The 19,201-nt window shown below is 41.1% G+C and overlaps 1 protein-coding gene across 1 annotated transcript in view; it reads left to right on the top strand.

Moving 5' to 3' along the window:
• The window catches only part of MYO1D (myosin ID), a 357,670-nt gene that overhangs the window by 126,610 nt on the left and 211,859 nt on the right, over nucleotides 1–19,201 (top strand). Inside the window, exons 14-15 of the mRNA XM_042916054.1 lie at nucleotides 3,806–3,938; nucleotides 18,345–18,511. Coding sequence (XP_042771988.1) covers nucleotides 3,806–3,938; nucleotides 18,345–18,511 — 300 coding nt within the window. The remainder of the gene's footprint in view (nucleotides 1–3,805; nucleotides 3,939–18,344; nucleotides 18,512–19,201) is intronic.

Here is a 19,201-nt window from a genome sequence, read left to right as displayed (position 1 = left end):
TGACATGAAGGTCAGGTGGGCCCTTGACAACACTGGTCTCAGTAGAGTCGTGAAAACAAATGTCTGGTTGAGGTGGGCTCCAGAGAATACGGACTATGAGATGTAGAGACGTTGCGTTTAAACGGTTCTTTCAAGAAGTTTTCCTATTAAATGGTACGTCTGTATGGATGTTGAAGCCACCAAGTGATGGAGCTGTCAGCACCAAAAGGTTACAGAGATGGAAATGCAAGAGGGGTCCGTGGAAAAGCTGGTCATGGGGAAAAGGGACTTTCAGAAAGGGGTTCCAATGCTTGAACTTTCAGGTAAGATGCACCCATTTTGAGGGACAAGTGATGGAGTCTGGCGTTGCTCCGTGGAGTAAACGGCCTCAGTCAGCCAGTGGCAATATCAGCATGTGTTGCCAGGGGAAGGCACCCAGGATATGTAGCAAGAGGCTACAGAAGGTGTCATTTATTGCCTTCGTTGTTTTTTTGTTTTTGTTTTTTTATGTTTATTTTTCACAGAGACAGAGCATGAGCATGAGCATGGGCAGGGGAGGGGCAGAGAGAGAGAGGGAGACACAGAATCCGAAGCAGGCTCCAGGCTCTGAGCTGTCAGCACAGAGCCCGATGCGGGGCTCGAACTCACGAACCGTGAGATCATGGCCTGAGCCGAAGTCGGACGCTCCACTGACTGAGCCATCCAGGCGCCCCAGCCTTCATTACCTTCGTGAATTTTTTCTGGCCCACAGGTCCAGCTCAGTGAGAGGAGCTCCACCTCCTAGTGTTGGGCTCACGTAATCCCAAGCTCGCAGGATTCATGTAGAAACAAAGCTGCGTGTGGGTTTATTTCCAGTGAAAAATCCGACCGTGACATGGAATATTTGCATTGGTATGACAGGCTGTCCTCCCCTATTGGAAAACCTGCTTGGAGAGTCAAATAGCAGTGAGAATCTAGTTTATTAACTGAAAGTGAAAACTATTACCCGTAGAATCCATAGTGCTTAGCTGCTTGTGTGTGTAAATGGAGAGGAAGGGAGCCGGCAGGTGGCACGCCAGGTGCACAGACTTCACTCTTGACTTCCTCACTTCTAAGCCATGTAATTTCTGTCTTATCTATTAAGCCTACTGGGTTTCTGGATAAATAAGGTTCCCTTTTAAGAAAAGGGTTCTTTTAGACGTTTGAAAACTATTTTATTATTACATTCATGACTTACCGGCCTGAAGAGTTCTTTCTCTTTAGAATGATTGTATGGATCGCTTTTGGTTCATTATATGTGAATTCAACTATTTAACAATAATCATAATAAACATCTTATTTCCTTCATTTCCAACCTTCTCTCCTCCCTCCATTTACCAAGTAATATGGGAACAATCTCTATGGCCAACAGTGAGTAAGGTGGAATTTGGGGCAGAAACGCATGGACTCGAAGTCTGCGATCTCCAGTCTTTGGGCTGCGTCAGAATTTTCAAAGCACACATGTTCTACTTTCTGGTAATTCTGTTCAGTAAGTGTTAGGGAGACACCCAGGCCTCCTCTGAACTAAGGGTTGAAAACCATTGCCTTAAATCCTCTCTGCTAAAGACTAGAATGGAAGATTTCAGGAGAAACGGTACGCCCTTATGCGGTCATTTTGATGGTCAGCGCTCACCGGGAAACTAGGGACAGGAGCAGGGAGGGGTGAAATGGGGACCCTGAGCCACACACAGATCATGGGGTTATTTTAGCGCCGCTCCGGTGGTAGTCAGCACCCCCCACTAGCAGCAGCAAGGGGTGGGAGTGCTGCTCTGTACAGGCCCGGTCAGTCTTCAGCTCTCCCTTTTTCCTCTCTGCTCTCTGGGCACTTATTCTGGCATCTCACACCTGTCATTTCAGACCTCTGTGCAGAAGTTTACTAGGTATTTGGGGAACCACCTCAGTTTTCTCAGTTTTACACCAGGGAAAGAACAGCGGGCAAAGCGATGGCAGTAGTAAACACAGCAGAGAATGTCCTTGCCGAGTCCTTTCTCTTCTCAGCCCCCAATTAAAAAAAAAAAAAAGATTTCTGACAAATAGCATCGTACGATGACAGGTGGTAGCTACTGGACGTGAGCGCTGCATGACATTTAGAGATGCGGAGTCACCGTTTGTACACCTGCAGCCGATGTAACGTCATGTGACAACTGTGCACAAATAGGAAGGAAGAAGGGAGGGAGGAAGGAGGAAAGGAAGGCAGGAAGAAAGAAGTTTCCAGGAAACAACAGTTTGAGTTCCAATTACTTTAAAATCAAAGACACCCAAAATGAAACAGGAAGCAAATCAGAGTTGAGACCACCATGCATGTTGTAAAAAAACATCTCCACAGAGCTAAATGATGATTTTTACATAATTTTTAGCATTTAAACTGGCCTGAAGTACACCATAGGAATTGGATGGCAACAGTCTTAGTGTCACATCAATAAAATATTGTAACTGCCAATAGATGAGTGTGCAAATTCAGCTGCAGTGAGGGATTTACTGGAAGGCAATGTAAACATGGTTCTTTTATATTCCTGTCTGCCTTGTTAGAAAGAGATGGCTTTTTGTCGTGATATCTGTTCTGTGTGAGTGTTTCTTCCGATGAGAAGCTCCTTTCGTGCCCATGTTTTCTGCCATGCCACATTGAGCATCGTTTGTCACTAGTGGCTTGTCCTCCTCCTGCGGACCACCCAAATCTTTTGATTTTATGTATGTATTGTAAGAGCCATGTTAACCATTTGAGGGTCCTAGGTAATGATAATGTAGATGTCACTTTAAAGAAGTTTAAAGAATTTTTTTAAGTTTATTTATTTAAGTAATCTCTGTACCCAACCTGGAGCTTGACCTCACAACCCCGAGATCAAGAGTCACATGCTCCACAACTAAGCCAACCAGGTGCCCCAAGAATCTTGTTTTTTTTTTTTAAGTTTATTTATTTATTTGGAGAGGGAGGGAGAGAGGGGCGGGGTGGGCAGAGAGAGGGAGAGAGCGAATCCCAAACAGGCTCTGCACTATCAGCAGAGCCCAACACAGGGCTTGAACCCACAAACCATGAGATCATGGCCTGAGCTGAAACCAAGAGTTGGATACTTAACCAGCTGAGCCACCCAGGTGCCCCAAGAATTTTTTAAATGTAGGATAGTTATGGACACATCTTCTCCATCTGTGATATGGTATCTGCCACTATGCTCTCTCAGCATAATTTTCTGGATGGAGTCTTTTTTCCAGGTAGGCTTTGTGACTCCAATCTGCACTCCACTCGTGGCTCCAGTCTGCAGTCCACTATGGCTCCAGGGTGCAGTCCACTCGTGGCTCCAGTCTGCAGTCCACTCGTGGCTCCAGTCTGCAGTCCACTCGTGGCTCCAATCTGCACTCCACTCGTGGCTCCAATCTGCACTCCACTCGTGGCTCCAGGGTGCAGTCCACTCGTGGCTCCAGTCTGCAGTCCACTCGTGGCTCCAGGGTGCAGTCCACTCGTGGCTCCGGTCTGCAGTCCACTCGTGGCTCCAATCTGCACTCCACTCGTGGCTCCAGTCTGCAGTCCACTCGTGCCTTCAGGGTGCAGTCCACTCGTGGCTCCAGTCTGCAGTCCACTCGTGGCTCCAGGTTATAGTCCACTTGTGGCTCCAGGGTGCAGTCCACTCGTGGCTCCAGTCTACACTCCACTGTGGCTCCAGTCTGCACTCCACTGTGGCTCCAGTCTGTACTCCACGGTGGCTCCAGTCTGCAGTCCCCTTGTGGCTCCAGGGTGCAGCCCAGCAGGATTCCTTAGCAGTTTCTATTCAGCTTATTTGAATGTAACATTCTCATTGCTCTTTCTGCTTCTCAGTTCAAATCCCGTGCTGAAGAATATGTGGCCCGAAGGCAAACTGAGTATTACAGAGGTGACCAAGCGACCTCTGACAGCTGCCACCTTGTTTAAGAATTCGATGATCGCTTTAGTGGACAACCTTGCATCAAAGGTAATTATTTTCTTTTCTACGTATCCATTTTATCGCCACTTTTGATGGTGGTCAGCACCATTTGCTGTCATTGGTTCCCTCTTGATATATGTTATAGAGAACGTATGATTCGCTTTTTGGGTAATTATGATAAATTGCACTGAACCATATAGATATTTAAAGTGAATGTTGTAATTGAATTCTTATCCCTGTTTTGTTTCGTTTAACATGGCTGGCTGAAATAGTTGTATGCCAGATGAAATGCTTTTCGTTAAATTTGAGTTTTTTATGGTTGTTGACAAGGGGAAACTCTTAGTGAGATCTTTAAAAACTATACGTATATTACTAAAATTGTGTGCTTAGCAAAATGAGCTTCAGCCCTGTACTGAAGAGAGGGCTTGGCTTAAAAAATAAATAAATCTTGAATTAAACAGTAATATGCCAGGGGCACCTGGGTGGCTCCATCAGTTGAACGTCCTACTCTTGCTTTCAGCTCAGGCCAGTCTCCTCTCTCTCTGCCCCTACCCCACTCATGCTCTTTCTCTCCCAAAATAAATAAAGATTTTTAAAAAACAGTAATATGCCATCTGTATCTCGTGTCCATATACAAAATGACCAGATAGAGTTTCAAGAGGAAGGTTAGTATTTAAGTATTGTCCTTAAGCTGTTACAAAAGTTGAAATAAAATGTTGTATTACTGACCATTGTTTCTTCTTTTTATTGTTCTTTTCAGGTGTAGTACTGTTTGATAAGTTAAGTCTGTTTATTTCCCCCCATTAAAGAGCAGATTTCTAGCCCAAACTGCTCCTGTTGATAAGTTTGATAAATTAGGCAGCATTTTGGGGCTCATTATTTTTATTTATTTTTTTTTTTAATTTCCCTGTTCTGGTGCTTTTCATGTGTTTTTTATTCTTCATTATTATCTTTTTAAAAAAAAACAACTTCCTTCCTAAGAATTTAAATCTATGCTGTTTCTGGTTACTTCGCTGTGGATAAATTAGGCAAATGCACAAGAACACATCTGTTCAGTAGCGTTCTATTCCATTTTGTCAGGTTTCTTCGGCCCCACATGACAACAAATAAGCACAATTTGTTGACTTGTAGAATCAAACCTCCAGAAAGGCAGGGCTGAGGATACTAGGACCGAAGACCAGAACACCATTAGAAGTGTTCCTGTTGTCCCTTAGCTTCTCTGTGCATGTCAGCTCCAACCTGCATCATCCTGCAAGAGGGATGGTGAACCTAGAAGGGAGGCGTGTGACCCAAGAAATGGAGAATACAGAATCTTATAAAACATGCTTATAGAATATGTTATAGTTTATAAAATACATTAGATGTATTTCATTAACCAGAAAAGAATCACCTTTATTTTCTAAAATTGGTATTTAAATGTGCATTTTTAAAAGACAAAAATTCCAGGGGCACCTGGGTGGCTCAGTTGGTTAAGTGTCTGACTCTTGATTTCAGTTCAGGTCATGATCTCGGGGTCGTGAGATCGAGCTCCATGCCCGGTGTGGAGCCTACTTAGGATTCTCTCTCTCCCCCTTCTCTCTGCCCCTCCCCTGATCGCATGCACACTCTCTTTCTAAATAAAAATTAAAATTCTAGAACCATCTATAATTTCTGTATCAGGAATTGCATTCAGCTGCTAATAAAAGAGAGATCCCCAAATGAGGGGCTCAAACAAGAGAGACATTTATTTCTCTCTCCTGTAAATAAGGTATAGAAGAAGGTATTCCAGGATGGGTATGGCACCCTTAAGATGGTTAGGGAGCTGGCTCCCTTCTGTCTTTCTGCTCAGCCACACTTGGCACTTGACGTCCATCCTCCTGGCCCCAGGTGGCAACTGGGGCCTCTGCCCTAAGAGACTTCCTGGGTGCCTCACACAGCATGCTCCTTCCATCTTGTTTGCTATGCCAAGTTTCCAGGGAAGCTGGGAAGTGCATTTTTATTCTGGTCAGCAGCTCACCTAGCTAGAAGTAAGGATTCTGCCTCAGAACAAAAGATGCTGGGTAGGAGGTAGGCAGCGAGCCTGGCAGTCTGTGCTATAGCTTCCCAGTCTGGGTGTTCGTGGAGGAGTGGGAATGAGGGAGAGAACAGGGACAAGAAGAGGAATAAAGACATCCTCTCAGCCCAATAGAAGGCAGGAAGGTGGGTGGGAAAGCAACAAAGGAAAACGTTACTTTTAGAAAACACAAAATAAATGTAATAATCGGTATTCACCATAAATGTAAATAGACTAAGAAGACTAGACAGATGGAGAATCCAGGTGTATGCTTGTCTAGGAGATACCGAAACAGAACAGTATGCAGAAAGATGAAAAAGAAAGAGGTGAGCAAGAATGCATCAAGCCCTTCCCCCCCAAAAAAATGATTAAAAACAACATTAATGTGAAAGAACATAGAATTTAAGACAAAAAGTAGTAATACAGATAAAGAGATCAATAACAATAAATAAAAACACCCAAGACAATAGAGTCATTTTGAGCTAGGTACCTACCAATATCCAATATAGCTGTGATTATCCATAAACTCCATAAAGCAAAAAAAGAACCTGAAAAAATTTTTGAAAGGAAAGTTGACAAGTTCACAATCCTTGTGGGAGATTTTAAACCAGCTGTACCAGAAACTGATATTTCAGGCGGACAAGTATGAAGGCAGAAGCGTTGAAAACCAAATTTAAACTTTAATGGATCAAAAGAACGCTGCACCCAGGGAATAGGAAATACATATCCCTTTCAAGTATACATAGAACATTTCCAAGAACTGACCACATACTAGATCACAAAGGAAGTTATAACCATTTAGATATAGTCTCCATCTATATAAAGGGCAGCCTTTATTTTTTTTTAATGTGCTTGGGAACTTGAGGGAAAAATGCTCTCCTATATAACTCACATATTGATGAGGAAATCACAATGGAAATTATAAAATACATGGACCTACATGATAAAGAATTTATCAAAATCTGTAGAATGCTGCTAAAGTGATCCACTTGTTATATCTTTATTAAAAAAACAAGATTGAAAGTAAATGAGTTAAGTTCACCTCTCCACTCAAGAAACCAGAAAAAGAATCCCAAAGAAAATCAAAGACAGAAGAGAATGACTTCTAAATAGCAAAAATTAAAATTAATAGGTCAAAAAAAATTAGTCAAATAGACAAACCTTTAATGAAACTGATAAAAAAGAAAAAGCAACATTATGAATGGAAAAAAAGGTATATTCATATAATACAGAGATTTTATAAGGCATAGAATATTGTGCACAACTCTATGCCAGTGAACTTGAAAAATTAATTTTCTAGAAAAATATGTTATCAAAATTAACTCAAGAAGACATGGAAAATCTGAATAAATTAGTAACCTTAACGACTCTGAATTACTAATCAGAAGTCTGCCTTCTCCCAGGTTTGCCAAGAACATGAAGCCCAGATGGTTTTACAGATACATTTTATAAATCCGCCAAGAAGCCAATAATTCCTATTATATATAAACTGTTTTGGAGGATAGGAAAAAGACCACTACCCAACTCATTTTATGAGATTAATATTCTCTTCATAGTAGGTTAATATGAGAAAATAAAATTAGATATCAGTTTCATCTAGAACCATGGGAGGATCTTAAAAATATATATGACTAATGCATTTGCTGGGAACATAGTGAAGAAAGCGCCTACTAAAACCAACTGAAAACAACTAAAATGTTAGGTAAAACATAAAAATCCACTTCTTGAATGCAGCCATGAACTAATAAGAAAGTCAGGAACATGCAGGCCACAGACTGAGTGAAGGCAGAAGTTAAGGAAAAAGAAGATGCTGTCTCTTTGGGGATTTGTTGAAGTAGGTAACTTTGGGCATAGGTGTTCAAGGCTGGGTCCTCAAGTGAAGCCCAGGGCCTGCCCAAAGTAGAGTGTCTAATAAGAGATTATACACAAACGTGCATGTGCACACACATGGGCAGGTCTCCAAAGGACTGCATCCTCAAAGGGATGCATATAAAGTGAACAAGAAATAATCCCTCATTATCTGAAAGGAAAACTGCCTATATTGGTCCATGGCCCTGAGCCGAAGCGGGAGTGAACACTTCTGGAGAATTTATCATTGTAAGCCAGTTTTCATGAGGTTTTCAATCCAAATTCACACTACCTGGATGGCCTAAAAAGTTTAAATCAACAGTTTAGTTTGAAAGGGTCATGGCCAGGGATCCCCAAGCATATGATAGAAGCAAACAGTTTTTTTCCTTCAAGAAACCACCTTCAAACCAGACCTTCAAGAATTTCCACAGATAAAGTTTTAAGGAAAATAAGGAGTTCACCACAAAGAATTACTACACACACGAACAAAGTACCAGGTGCAAGAGTCGGAGTCACGAAAACTTCTTAGAATGGAGTTATCAGAAACAATATAAGAATGTTTAGTATGTTTCAAGAAATCAAAGGCCTAAAAATATGAGAAAAAGCAAGTAACTAGGCAATTGATAGAAATTAAAATTAGCAACTCAAGGATAGGTTTAACATCAGTTTAGACAAAGCTGAAGAGAGAATAGAGGAATGAAAGAAGGAAGTGGAGAAATTATCCAGGATTCTACTTAGACCAAGAAATGAAGCAAAAAGAAACACTATTAAGAAACATGGAAGACAAAATGAAAAGGTCTAACGTGCATCTAATCAGTTACTCATGGAAAGGAGAGGATGGGCAGAGCAATATTGGAAGGTATATTGCTGAGAACTTCTACAGTGATGAAAGATAACACTCTCTTGGAGTCAGGAAGTCTGGTATATCCCAGGCTGGAACAGTTACAAGAAATCTGCATCTAAGCACATTGTGAAATCCCAGAACATCAAAGACTAAGAAAATGCCTTAAAAGCAGATCCACTTAAAAGAATAACAGGCTAAAAGAAAAGAACTGTAAACCAAAATTCTGTACAAAGAGAATGAATTCCTTTCAAGAACAAAGACACAATAAAGAATCTTTCTGAAAAAGAGGAGAGGGTTACAAGCACACTAAGCGATGTTCTAAAGGATATACATACATATCAGGATGGAGGAAGAGTATACAAAATGAAAGTCTGAAATGCAAAAAGAAGAGCAAAGAAATTGGTAAATAGGTGGGTGTGCATAAATAAACTAAAATAATATTGGATTAAAAATACAGATTAGAATAGGGGTGCCTAGGAGGCTCAGTCGGTTAAGCGTCTGACTCTTGCTTTTGGCTCAGGTCATGATCTCAGAGTTTGTGAGTTCAAGCCCCACATCAGGCTCTGTGCTGACAGCGCAGAACTCGCTTGGAATTCTCTCTCCCCCTCTGTTTTTCTGCCCCTCCCCTGCTTGCTCTTTCTCTCTCAAATAAAAATAAACTTTAACAAATACAGATGAGAATCCAATAGCACAATATATAAATTAGACACAATATATAAAGTATATAAATTAGAAGGATAAGGGATTAGAATTCAAGTGCTTAAAGTCATCGGTTATTCAGAAAAATAATAAAAACATTATTTAGCTTGTAATCCTAATAACACACAAATGCATATTAAATTCCCTCATGTAGTCATTAAAAGAATAGAAATGAGTTGAGGTCAGAATGAGAAGTAAGTAATCAGTTCTATAAAACATAGGAAAGAGGAGACTAAAGAACATAGAAAAGCCAGGATAAATTAAGATGGTAGAAATAAATCCAAATATAGTAGTGATTACATTGAATGTAAAAAAAAAAAAAAGATACAAATGGTCAATTTGGTCAAAGAAAAAGAATCCAGAAAAATTAAACATTTAAGTTTAAAAGTTGTATCAGACAAATTCTGACAATCCAGGGTCACCCCAATCCAATTTCAGGATCTGGAGAGGGTCAGCAATGGACCAAATTGTTTTCCATTCACCTAGGACTCCCAGGGTTAGCCCTTTAGGATTGCAGACCAGTGTCCCTTGTCTATGGCTTTGGGTTCCAACCTGCAGCCTCCTGGCCCCACAAGGCCGTCAGAAGCTGTGGTAGTCTCGTGGCTGTCCAGATGAAAACTGCCCTGAAGTCCGGCCCCACCGCTTTCCATTGTAGTCTTACTCTCATCTTGGTTATCTTATTAGCTCTCTGATGCATTTGAGAAGATTCCCCCCCTTCCCATATCTGTCTAGCGCTTTTCCTAATGACTTCATCAGAAAGGTTGTAGCATTGCTTGGTCCTCCACCACCAGAAGTGGAAGTCCTGACCCCTCACTTTGTCTCAGAATCTACACAATGTATTCAATGCATGCCTTGTCTCCCCACCTGGATTATAAGTCTTTTAAACATAGGGAGTGAGTTCTACTAATTTTATATATCTCTTGATATCTCGTGAGGTGCACCCTAAACAGATGGTCAGTAAATTATTAAATGAACTTGAATTTGCCCGTGACTCTGTTTGGCAGTGTTCAAAGCAAGTTAGATAGGCAGATGTCTAACTACAGTGCCTTCTGGCTAATACATAGACCGATCAATGTGCCTTCACAAATAATGTTTTTTACATAAAATAGAGGGAGAAACAGGCTAAAACATGCCAGAGAATGAGATCAGTATTAACTCTTTCAGTTTAATCTTTATAAGACTTTTGAATTTGTCAAATTTAGAGTTTCTTAGGCTGAGTCAGTCTGGATATTTATAAACGAGAGAGGAGGCGGCATTTATAAATTGAGATAGAATGCTGATTAAATATAGAGAGAGTATTTCCAGTAGATTCCTTAACTGAAGATTTTATATCACTGAACAGGATGGATAGGATTCCCCCCACCCCTTAATTGGTCATTAGTGTCTGAGCTAGTGTTAACTTCCTGTGCATTATCAGTACTGGTAAAATTCCATTTAACTGGTTTTTGTTTAGTGAAGTTACTTATACTACTCCAGTAATACCTTATACGAAGATTGCTTTGCCCACATAATTATAAATTATCGAGTTCAGAATATTTCTAAATTCACACTGTAATTTTCTTTTTGACCCAGAGGTCACCTAGAATTATGTTTCTTAATTCCCAGACGTATACGATTTTTCTAATTATCCTTTGCTCTTGATTTCCAGCTTAGTATCATTTGGTCAGGGGATATATACTCTGTGTGATTTCAATCCTTAGAAATTTGTTAAATGTTCTTTATGTATGTATTTTGTTTATATAAAGAGAAATAAGTTGTGTTATACTCTGAACACATCCACTAGATCAAGGTTGCTAATTATATTGTTGTCCAGTTCTTACCGAGCTCTTAGTTTTGTCAGTGCCGAAAATGCCAAAATCTGTGATTCTGAATTTGTCTCTTCCTCGTTGTATCTTCTGTTTTTGCCTTAGATATTTTAAGACTTTATTTAAGCTTGTTCAAGTTAGAACTATTATTTCTTCCTAGTGTTTAAGTTATTTATCATTATGAAATGCCTATTTCTGTATCACTTTTTGCCTTTGCATGAATAAAACAGTTACACCACCTTCTCTCTTGGCCAGGTTTGCTGGTGTATCTTTTCCCACCCTTTTACTTTCAACGTTTCTGTAACCCTGTGTTTCAAGTATGTGTCTTGTAAGTAGCTTATAGTAAGGTTTGTTTTTTTATGCAATCTGACAATCTTTGCCTTTTGAATATGTCATTACTCTACATGACTTTTAATGTAGTTTCTATGTGTGGCATTTAAATGGACTATCTCGTTAGTGCTTTCTGTTTGATGCTTTTGTATTTCTTTCTCTTTCCTTTTTTTCTTTTAGATTGGTGATTGTGGGCAAAGAGTAAACAAAATTCTGTTCCTTCTGCTTCACAACTAAACCTCAGTCAAATTTCTAGGTCTGTTCCCCTGTTAACCCAGTAAGGTGTATCTCGACAGTATTACTATGCAACATTTCTTATGACTTAAAAATTACCCCTTTTTGCAAATTGCATCTCTACTGAGAGAATAACAAATGTCTGGTGGAGATGATTTATGTGGGCTTCCCTGACTGTGGTGACTCCTGTATTAAGCATGTCCCTTTTAAGAACCCTGGAAGCTATGTCTTCAGACCTACATTAAGGGATATTAGATACTATGGGGCATGAGGCTTTTAAACCAAGGGTACTTTCCATGCCTGCCCCATGTGGGTCTTATCTCTTTGTCCTTAAGCTGTCACCTGACTGCTGTGTGGACTGCTGCAAGGACTGTGACACTTCTGTTGGCAAGCCATGTTTTTGTCCTGAGTAGACTCATGCCACATGTGCCCATGAGTCCTTTAGTCAGAATATTTAGTTAAACCTCAGAAGGCACCCTTTCCTCACCCTCTGACCCCTGCCACTCAGTGTTGTGATTATTCTTTATTATTCTGGAAGATTTATATCATAATATTGTTTTGGTGGTTATTTGAGTGATTATAATCCCATTCTTGAATATAAAAAATCTAATACTATTTGGTACTTTTACCTCCTTCCTAGACAATGCAAGGTCCATAAAACATTTTAATTCCATTTGCCTTCCTCTCAACTTCTATGCTATTTTGGTCACGTATTATAAGTGTACGTGCATGTGTGCGTGTGCACACATGCGCACGCGTGTGGCCAGCAAGATGACATCATCATCGTTGTTACTACATATAGTCAGTATCTGTTTAGATTTATCCATTTATCACTTCTTTTTTCCTTTCTGTACCATTGACCTTCATCTGGGACCATTTTTCTTATGCTTGAATTTTATCCTGTTATATTTGAAGTCTGTTGTTGACAGAGTCTCTGCTTTTGTTTACCTGAAAATATTGTATACTGTTTTCGTTTGGGAAGAATATTATTGCTGGGTGCAAAATTCTATGTTGGCAATTTTTTCAGCACTTCAGAGATAACACTCCTTTGTCTTCTGGATCCCATGGTTTCTTGTAAGAAGTCAGCTGTCAGTCTGTTTGTTGCTCCTTGAGGTAATGGATCTTTTCTCCTCTGGCTGCTCTTCCTGGGTAGTCAGAAGTTTTACTACGACTTTCTGAGTGTAGTGTTGTTGTTTTGTTTTGTTTTTTATCCTCACAATTCATAGGACTTCTTCAATTTGTCTTAGTTGGGTTTTCATCAGTTTTGCAAAACTCTCGGCTATTGGCTCTTCAAATACTGCTTCTCCCCTTCTGTCTCCTCTCCTTCAGGATTTGAGTTATTCGGACCATCTCACCATAGCTACTATGCCTCTTAACCTCTCTCCTTTTGTTTCCATCTTTTCGTCTCTCTATGCTTCATTCTGGGGAATTTCTTCTCACCCACCTTCAGCTGTTCATAATCTTCCTGTCTACTGATCTACTGACTTCTCAGTTTCCATCATTGTATTTTTCAGTCCTGTGTTTTTAATTTGATTCAGTTCATTTTTTACATACATAGTTTCTGATTCTCTAAAAATTCTCAGTATTGTCTTTTGTCATCTCGAGCATGGTAAGCATAGTTATTGTATTCTTGCTATTAACTCCAATATGTGGATCCCCACAGGTCTGTTTGTTTTGTATGCTGTTTTGCTGTTTCTAATTCTTGTTATCATGGTTCCTTATGTGTCTGGGTAATTTCTATTTTGCTCCCAACATAATATTGGCAAAATTGTTTATAAAAATAACTGGAGACCTAATTTTATGTAATCTTTCTCCAGGACAGATTTACCTTGGCTCCTTTTAGGCAACCAAGAGCTGTGCTATTTCAAGTCCCTGTGAGGGACTGCCTGCTTCTGACTCACCCTCATTGCTAGTGGCAGCCTTTTCAGATCCCAGCCCAAATTGAGAGGGGTTTACCCATGACCTCCTCCTTTTCAGGCCCTGCTCTCTGATCTCTGTCCTGCCAGCCCCCTGAGGCTGTCAAAACCTCTACCCAGATCCCATCTGCTTCCTCTGAAGTTGGCAAATTCCCCCAGGAAAAAGGACTTCTCAGACCTGGAAACTTCCACTGTCCTGCTAGATTCTGGTCCCCATAATTGTCCACTGTCTTTAAGCAAAATTTTTAAAATATTTGAATTGCCGATTCTAGATGTCTGCAGCATGGGTGTTGGTTTAAACTAGTCCGTCATTACTGAAGTGGAAGCCCTAATATCCTCTTTTTATAAATTAGATAATTAGGTCCGGAGAGGCTATCATAGTTAGTTAAGAGCAGAGACAGTGAATGTCCAAGTGTCCTGATTCTGTGTGATGCTTATTCTCTTTTTTAAAATAAATACAGCTTGCTTGCTTATTTATTTATTTATTTAGATGCATTTATTTAAATTTTAGCTAATATACAGTGTGATATTGGTTTCAAGAGTAGAATTCAGTGATTCATCACTTACATACAACACTCAGTGTTTATCATAACAAGTTCCCTCCTTAATACCCATCACCCATCTAGCCCCTCCCTCGCTCACCTCCCTCCATCAACCCTCAGTTTGTTCTTTATTGTTAAGAGTCTCTTGTGGTTTGTTTCTCTCTCTTTTCTTCCCCACCTCTTCCCATATGTTCATCTGTTTTGTTTCTTAAATTCCACATATGAGTGAAATCATATAGGGTTTGTCTTTCTCTGGCTGACTTATTTCAGCTAGCATAATGCTATTCAAGTTCCACCCACGTCATTGCAAATGGTAAGATTTCGTTCTTTTTGATGTCTGAGTAATATTCCATTGTGTATATATACCACATCTTCTTTATCCATTCATCAGTTGATGGCCATTTGGGCTCTCTCCATAGTTTGGCTATCGTTGATAATGCTGCTATAAACATTAGGGTGCATGTGCCCCTTTGAATCTGTATTTTTGTATCCTTTGGGTAAGTACCTAATAGTGTAATTGCTGGATCATAGGATAGTTCCATTTTTAGTTTACTGAGGAGCCTCCATACTGTTTTCCAGAGTGGCTGCACCAGTCTGCATTCCCACCAGCAGTGCAAGAGGGTTCCCCTTTCTCCATATGTGATGCTTATCCTGTTACACCACTGCCAAAGTGTACAGATAGATTTAGTAGCATTTTGATATTTGCTGTGCTAGTGACACTCTCTTAGTTTATTCATCAAGCAGTAAAAGCCCTGTAGCCCTCACATAAATAGGACCCCCACCCTCCCTTCCCCATCCCATTAAGGTTGTTTTAAATTTACTTAAACTTTTAAAAAGTGAGCCACACTGGGGCAGCTGGATGGCTCGGTCGGTTAAGCGTCCGACTTTGGCTCAGGTCATGATCCCACGGTTCATGAGTTCCAAGCCCCATGTCAGGCTCTGTGCTGACAGCTCAGAGCCTGGAGCCGGCTTAAGATTCTTAAGATTCTGTGTCTCCCTCTCTCTGCCCCAAACCCCAATCATGCTCTGTCTCTCCTACCCTTTCGCTCTCAAAAATAAATAAGCGTTAAAAAAAAAAAAAAAAAAAAAAAGATTTTAAAAGGGAGCTGCAGTCTTTCTCTATAAATCTTCCATTACAGATTCAGTGAACGTTTTGTCACTCATCACTATTTGTAAGATTCTGCTTGTACTTTATAACAATATCGATCCTTTGCTTAATACCTAAGCCAAGGATTGGTGTTCCAGAATAGGGAAGAAGTATCAGTTGTCTGTTAATTCATAACAAACCGCCCTCAAATCTAGTGCCCCGAACAACAGTTTATTGTGTCTCATGATCTGGGGGCTCACTAGCCAGTCCTGCTGGGCTCACCAGGTGGCTGTGGTCAGCTGAGGTTACATGGTCTAAAGTGGCTCACTCACATGCTGGGTGACTGGGATACCTTGGCCTCTTTCTTCATCTAGTTTTTAGTCCTGGATTTCTTCACATGATGGAAGAAGTGTTCCAAAAGTTCAAAGCCTCTCAAGGATGAGTCTCCACAAATAACCCAGTATCACTTCTGCCATATTCTGTTGGGTAAGACGCATCACAAGGGCAGCCCAGATGCCAGGAGTGGGGTGGAAAATTCACTTCTCATTGGGAGGTACAGCAAAAAGCTATTTGTTTTTTAAATCTGCCACAGATGTGATGAAAAGAGGCAGGTATGCTACGCAGAATAATGGGCTCTGCCTTTCAGCTCCAGGTCTCTGTGACCCCAACAGAGTGTCCTACAATTCAGTTCAATCCTGACACTAACTACCCAGAACAGCCAGATGAAGAGATACACAGAGCAACAAGGTCTGGACGGTCTGGGCATCCGGAGAGCAAGAGCCTCTGCCCCTGTGGAGATAGGGTCCATCACCCTCCCCATGGGATGATATGTTCGCCAACCAGAAGGCTCCTTGGAGCCTCGGTGTCTGAGTTTTTTTAAAATCGGGGTTTTATGACCTAAGCATGACTGGTGAAATCTTGAGTCTGTGATTGGACTCAACCTGCAGCCTTCCTCCCCTCCCTGGAGGTCAGGCTGCTGAAAGTCCCATCCCTCTAATCCTGTGGAGGGTTTTTGTGATGACTACACTCCACCCCCACCCCCACCCCCACCCCCACCCCCCCACCCCCGCCCTTGTCCTGGAGCTGTCTGGGAACTGGGTCTGAGTTGTTTCATTAGCATAACAAAGATACTCCTACCACTGAGGAAATTCCAAGGGTTTTAGAAGTTCTGTGGTAGAAACCTGGGACAAAGTCCAGAGAGGCGGGGGTGGGGGGTTGAGATTTTATTAGAGCCCCCCAAGGTTGTCCATGCCTGACTCCCCAGAACATGTAAGTATGTTATGTTGCATGACAAGGTGGAATGAAGGTTGCAGATGGAGTAAAGACTGCTGATTTTCGACCTCAAAATAAAGACATTCTCCTGCATTATCCAAGTAGGCGCTATGTAAATTTAAGAGTCCTTCAAAGGAAAAGAAGGATGCAGAAGAGTCAGAACCAGGGAGATGGTATATCATTCAAAAGACTCAACAGGCTGTTCATTACTGGCTTTCAAGATGGAAGGAAGCCATAAGCCAAGAAATGTGGGCAGCCTCTAGAAGCTGGAAAAGATAAGAAAGTGGGTTCTCTCTAAGAGTCTCTAGAAAATAAGAGCCCTGCTGACACCAGGATTTTTAGCCCAGCGAGAACCATCTTAGACTGCTGACCTCCAGAACTGTACCAGAATAAATTTGTGTTGTTTTAAGCCACTAAATTTGTGGTGCTGTCGAAAAGCGACCTCCGTGTTTCGGAGCCGAAGTATAACTCGAAGACAGAGTTTGGGATAAAGGGGAATGACAGCTTTATTGCGCAGCGGGCCAGGGCCTTCAAAAACCGCAAGCCCTCCCGGAGGAAGAGGCTGGGGCGTTTTATAGGGACACACAGAATCTAGCCTGTTCTGACAGCAGTTGTGTAGGTGATACCAGCCCCCTTCCTCGTGTCTTTAGGCTGGTACCAGGTTCCTGGAGCAAAAGGCTAAGAAGGGAGGAGGGAGGTTTGCGGAAGAGACGAAGAAGGTTCCTTTAAGATCCAACCTCACTGGAGCGTTAGTGCAGCCGTTTTGATTTTTGTTCAACTTTGTGCTTTTAAGCAGTCTCCGTGGTAATCTGCAGCAGCAGCAATAGAAAACCAATACAGTAGGGCCTAGAAGAAGGAAGAAAGTGGCATTCTTTTTTCATCATGGAAAGTAGCATGATAAGTCTATACTTGGAGCTTCCTGTGTAGATGTTGAAAACTCACTCCGTTCAGAATGCAAGTAACTTCACATTCTTCAAATCTCTCCTATTTCTTAAATTATTTACTACTACTTTTTACCTCCAGCCCACAGTGGAGCTCAAAATTGCCTAATTATCTACAGAAGACTCTATCTCTTAATTAAAGTGCATCTGTGTGTCTGCTAGGTAATAGATCAGAGAAGGGAACATAACTCTTTACTCTGCAAGTAGGATACATTTGACCTCCTTGATTCATCCAGTGATAATTTGTTAACTTCAGCAGACCAGGATCTATGCCAGCACAGTTTTATACTTAAAAGGAGTTATGATCTGATGCATGGTACAAAACTTAATTGGCCCAAAGGGAGGGATTTCTTGCTAGGCTCTTTCTTAGAGTCCCTGACACCTACAGGAGGTTTTGCAACTTCTCTCCTTATAAATTTTAATCTCGTTTTCAAAAGCACAAACTACTGTGATGATGTCAGTGGTGGTGATGATGGTGGCTGACACTATGGAGCACTTGCCATGTGCCAGGGCTGTGCTTACGTTGCACATTCTTCATGGCAGTTCATCTTTAGCACGGCTCCTGCCTCTTTCTATTAAATTACTCTTTCTGGTACTTTTTAACCTTCTTTCTGTCAAGACACATAAACTCAATGTTTACATGTCTCAACTGTTTACCCCTTAGTTTTATCCCCTTTCTACAATTCCTGATGATTCCTAGAATATAATAAAGCAAAATTTTAGGTAAATGCACAAGAACTTCCAGTCTTGAAGGAGAAGGAAGAATAACTGTTCCCAAGTTTATGTCTGAGAAATTGGAGGCACTGAGCTTAATTTGACACAATTAACACTAATTACACATTAGCATCCTTCGTTTGGGATTTTTCTCCGGTGAAACTTACCATTTGCTGATTTATTTCTTTAGGAGCCCTATTATGTACGTTGCATCAAACCCAATGACAAGAAATCCCCACAGATATTTGACGATGAGCGCTGTCGCCACCAAGTAGAGTATCTTGGACTACTGGAAAATGTGAGGGTGCGGCGGGCGGGGTTTGCCTTCCGCCAGACCTACGAGAAGTTTCTTCACAGGTGAGAATGGACTAAACAAAGAACCTGGCAGACCCTGAGAACTCCGGAGTGCTCCCCGTGTGTGACGCTTCGTCAGCACGTGTCAGATAGTCTAAATATCTGTTGAAAGAGGAAGAGTTGAGGGAAGCGCAAATATGAAAGACTTTCTCAGAGTCAGCAGGAGACTCTCCCTGAGTCTGCGGTTTATGGGCCGTGAGAAAAGATTCATTCTTTGGGGAGAAGATGTGGGCCGTATAGCATGGGAGGAAGATCATGGACTCGGAGGCACATCTGGGTTGGAATCCGGGGTATGCCACTCATTTGCTGTGTGATCTTAGGCCAGAAATTTAATGTCCGACTCTGTTTCTGCATCTATAAAATGAGTATAATAATACTACCTCGTTAAATTAGCCTAAGTAAAAAAGCTAGGTGCCTGGCACATAATGGATGCTCCATTAATGCTGCTTTGTCATTACCAGTATTGGTAATTATCATAACAACAAAATATTAAGCAGTTAATTACGAAGACCTTGAAATTAGTCTACCTGGTTTGAATCCTGGCCTTGCTATTTCTTAGCTTTTTGACCTTGGGCAAATCACCTAATCTTTTCAATGCCTCTGTTTCCTCATATATAAAATGGGGGTAATAATAGTAACTACTTTTTAGGGTTTCTGGAGCGTTAAATAAGATTATATCTATACCCATATCCA

Source organism: Panthera leo, chromosome E1 (assembly GCF_018350215.1).
Source record: "Panthera leo isolate Ple1 chromosome E1, P.leo_Ple1_pat1.1, whole genome shotgun sequence".
NCBI classification, from domain to species: domain Eukaryota; kingdom Metazoa; phylum Chordata; class Mammalia; order Carnivora; family Felidae; genus Panthera; species Panthera leo.
The sequence above is the reverse complement of the archived record's forward strand: the minus strand, read 5'-3'. Positions and strand labels throughout refer to the sequence as shown.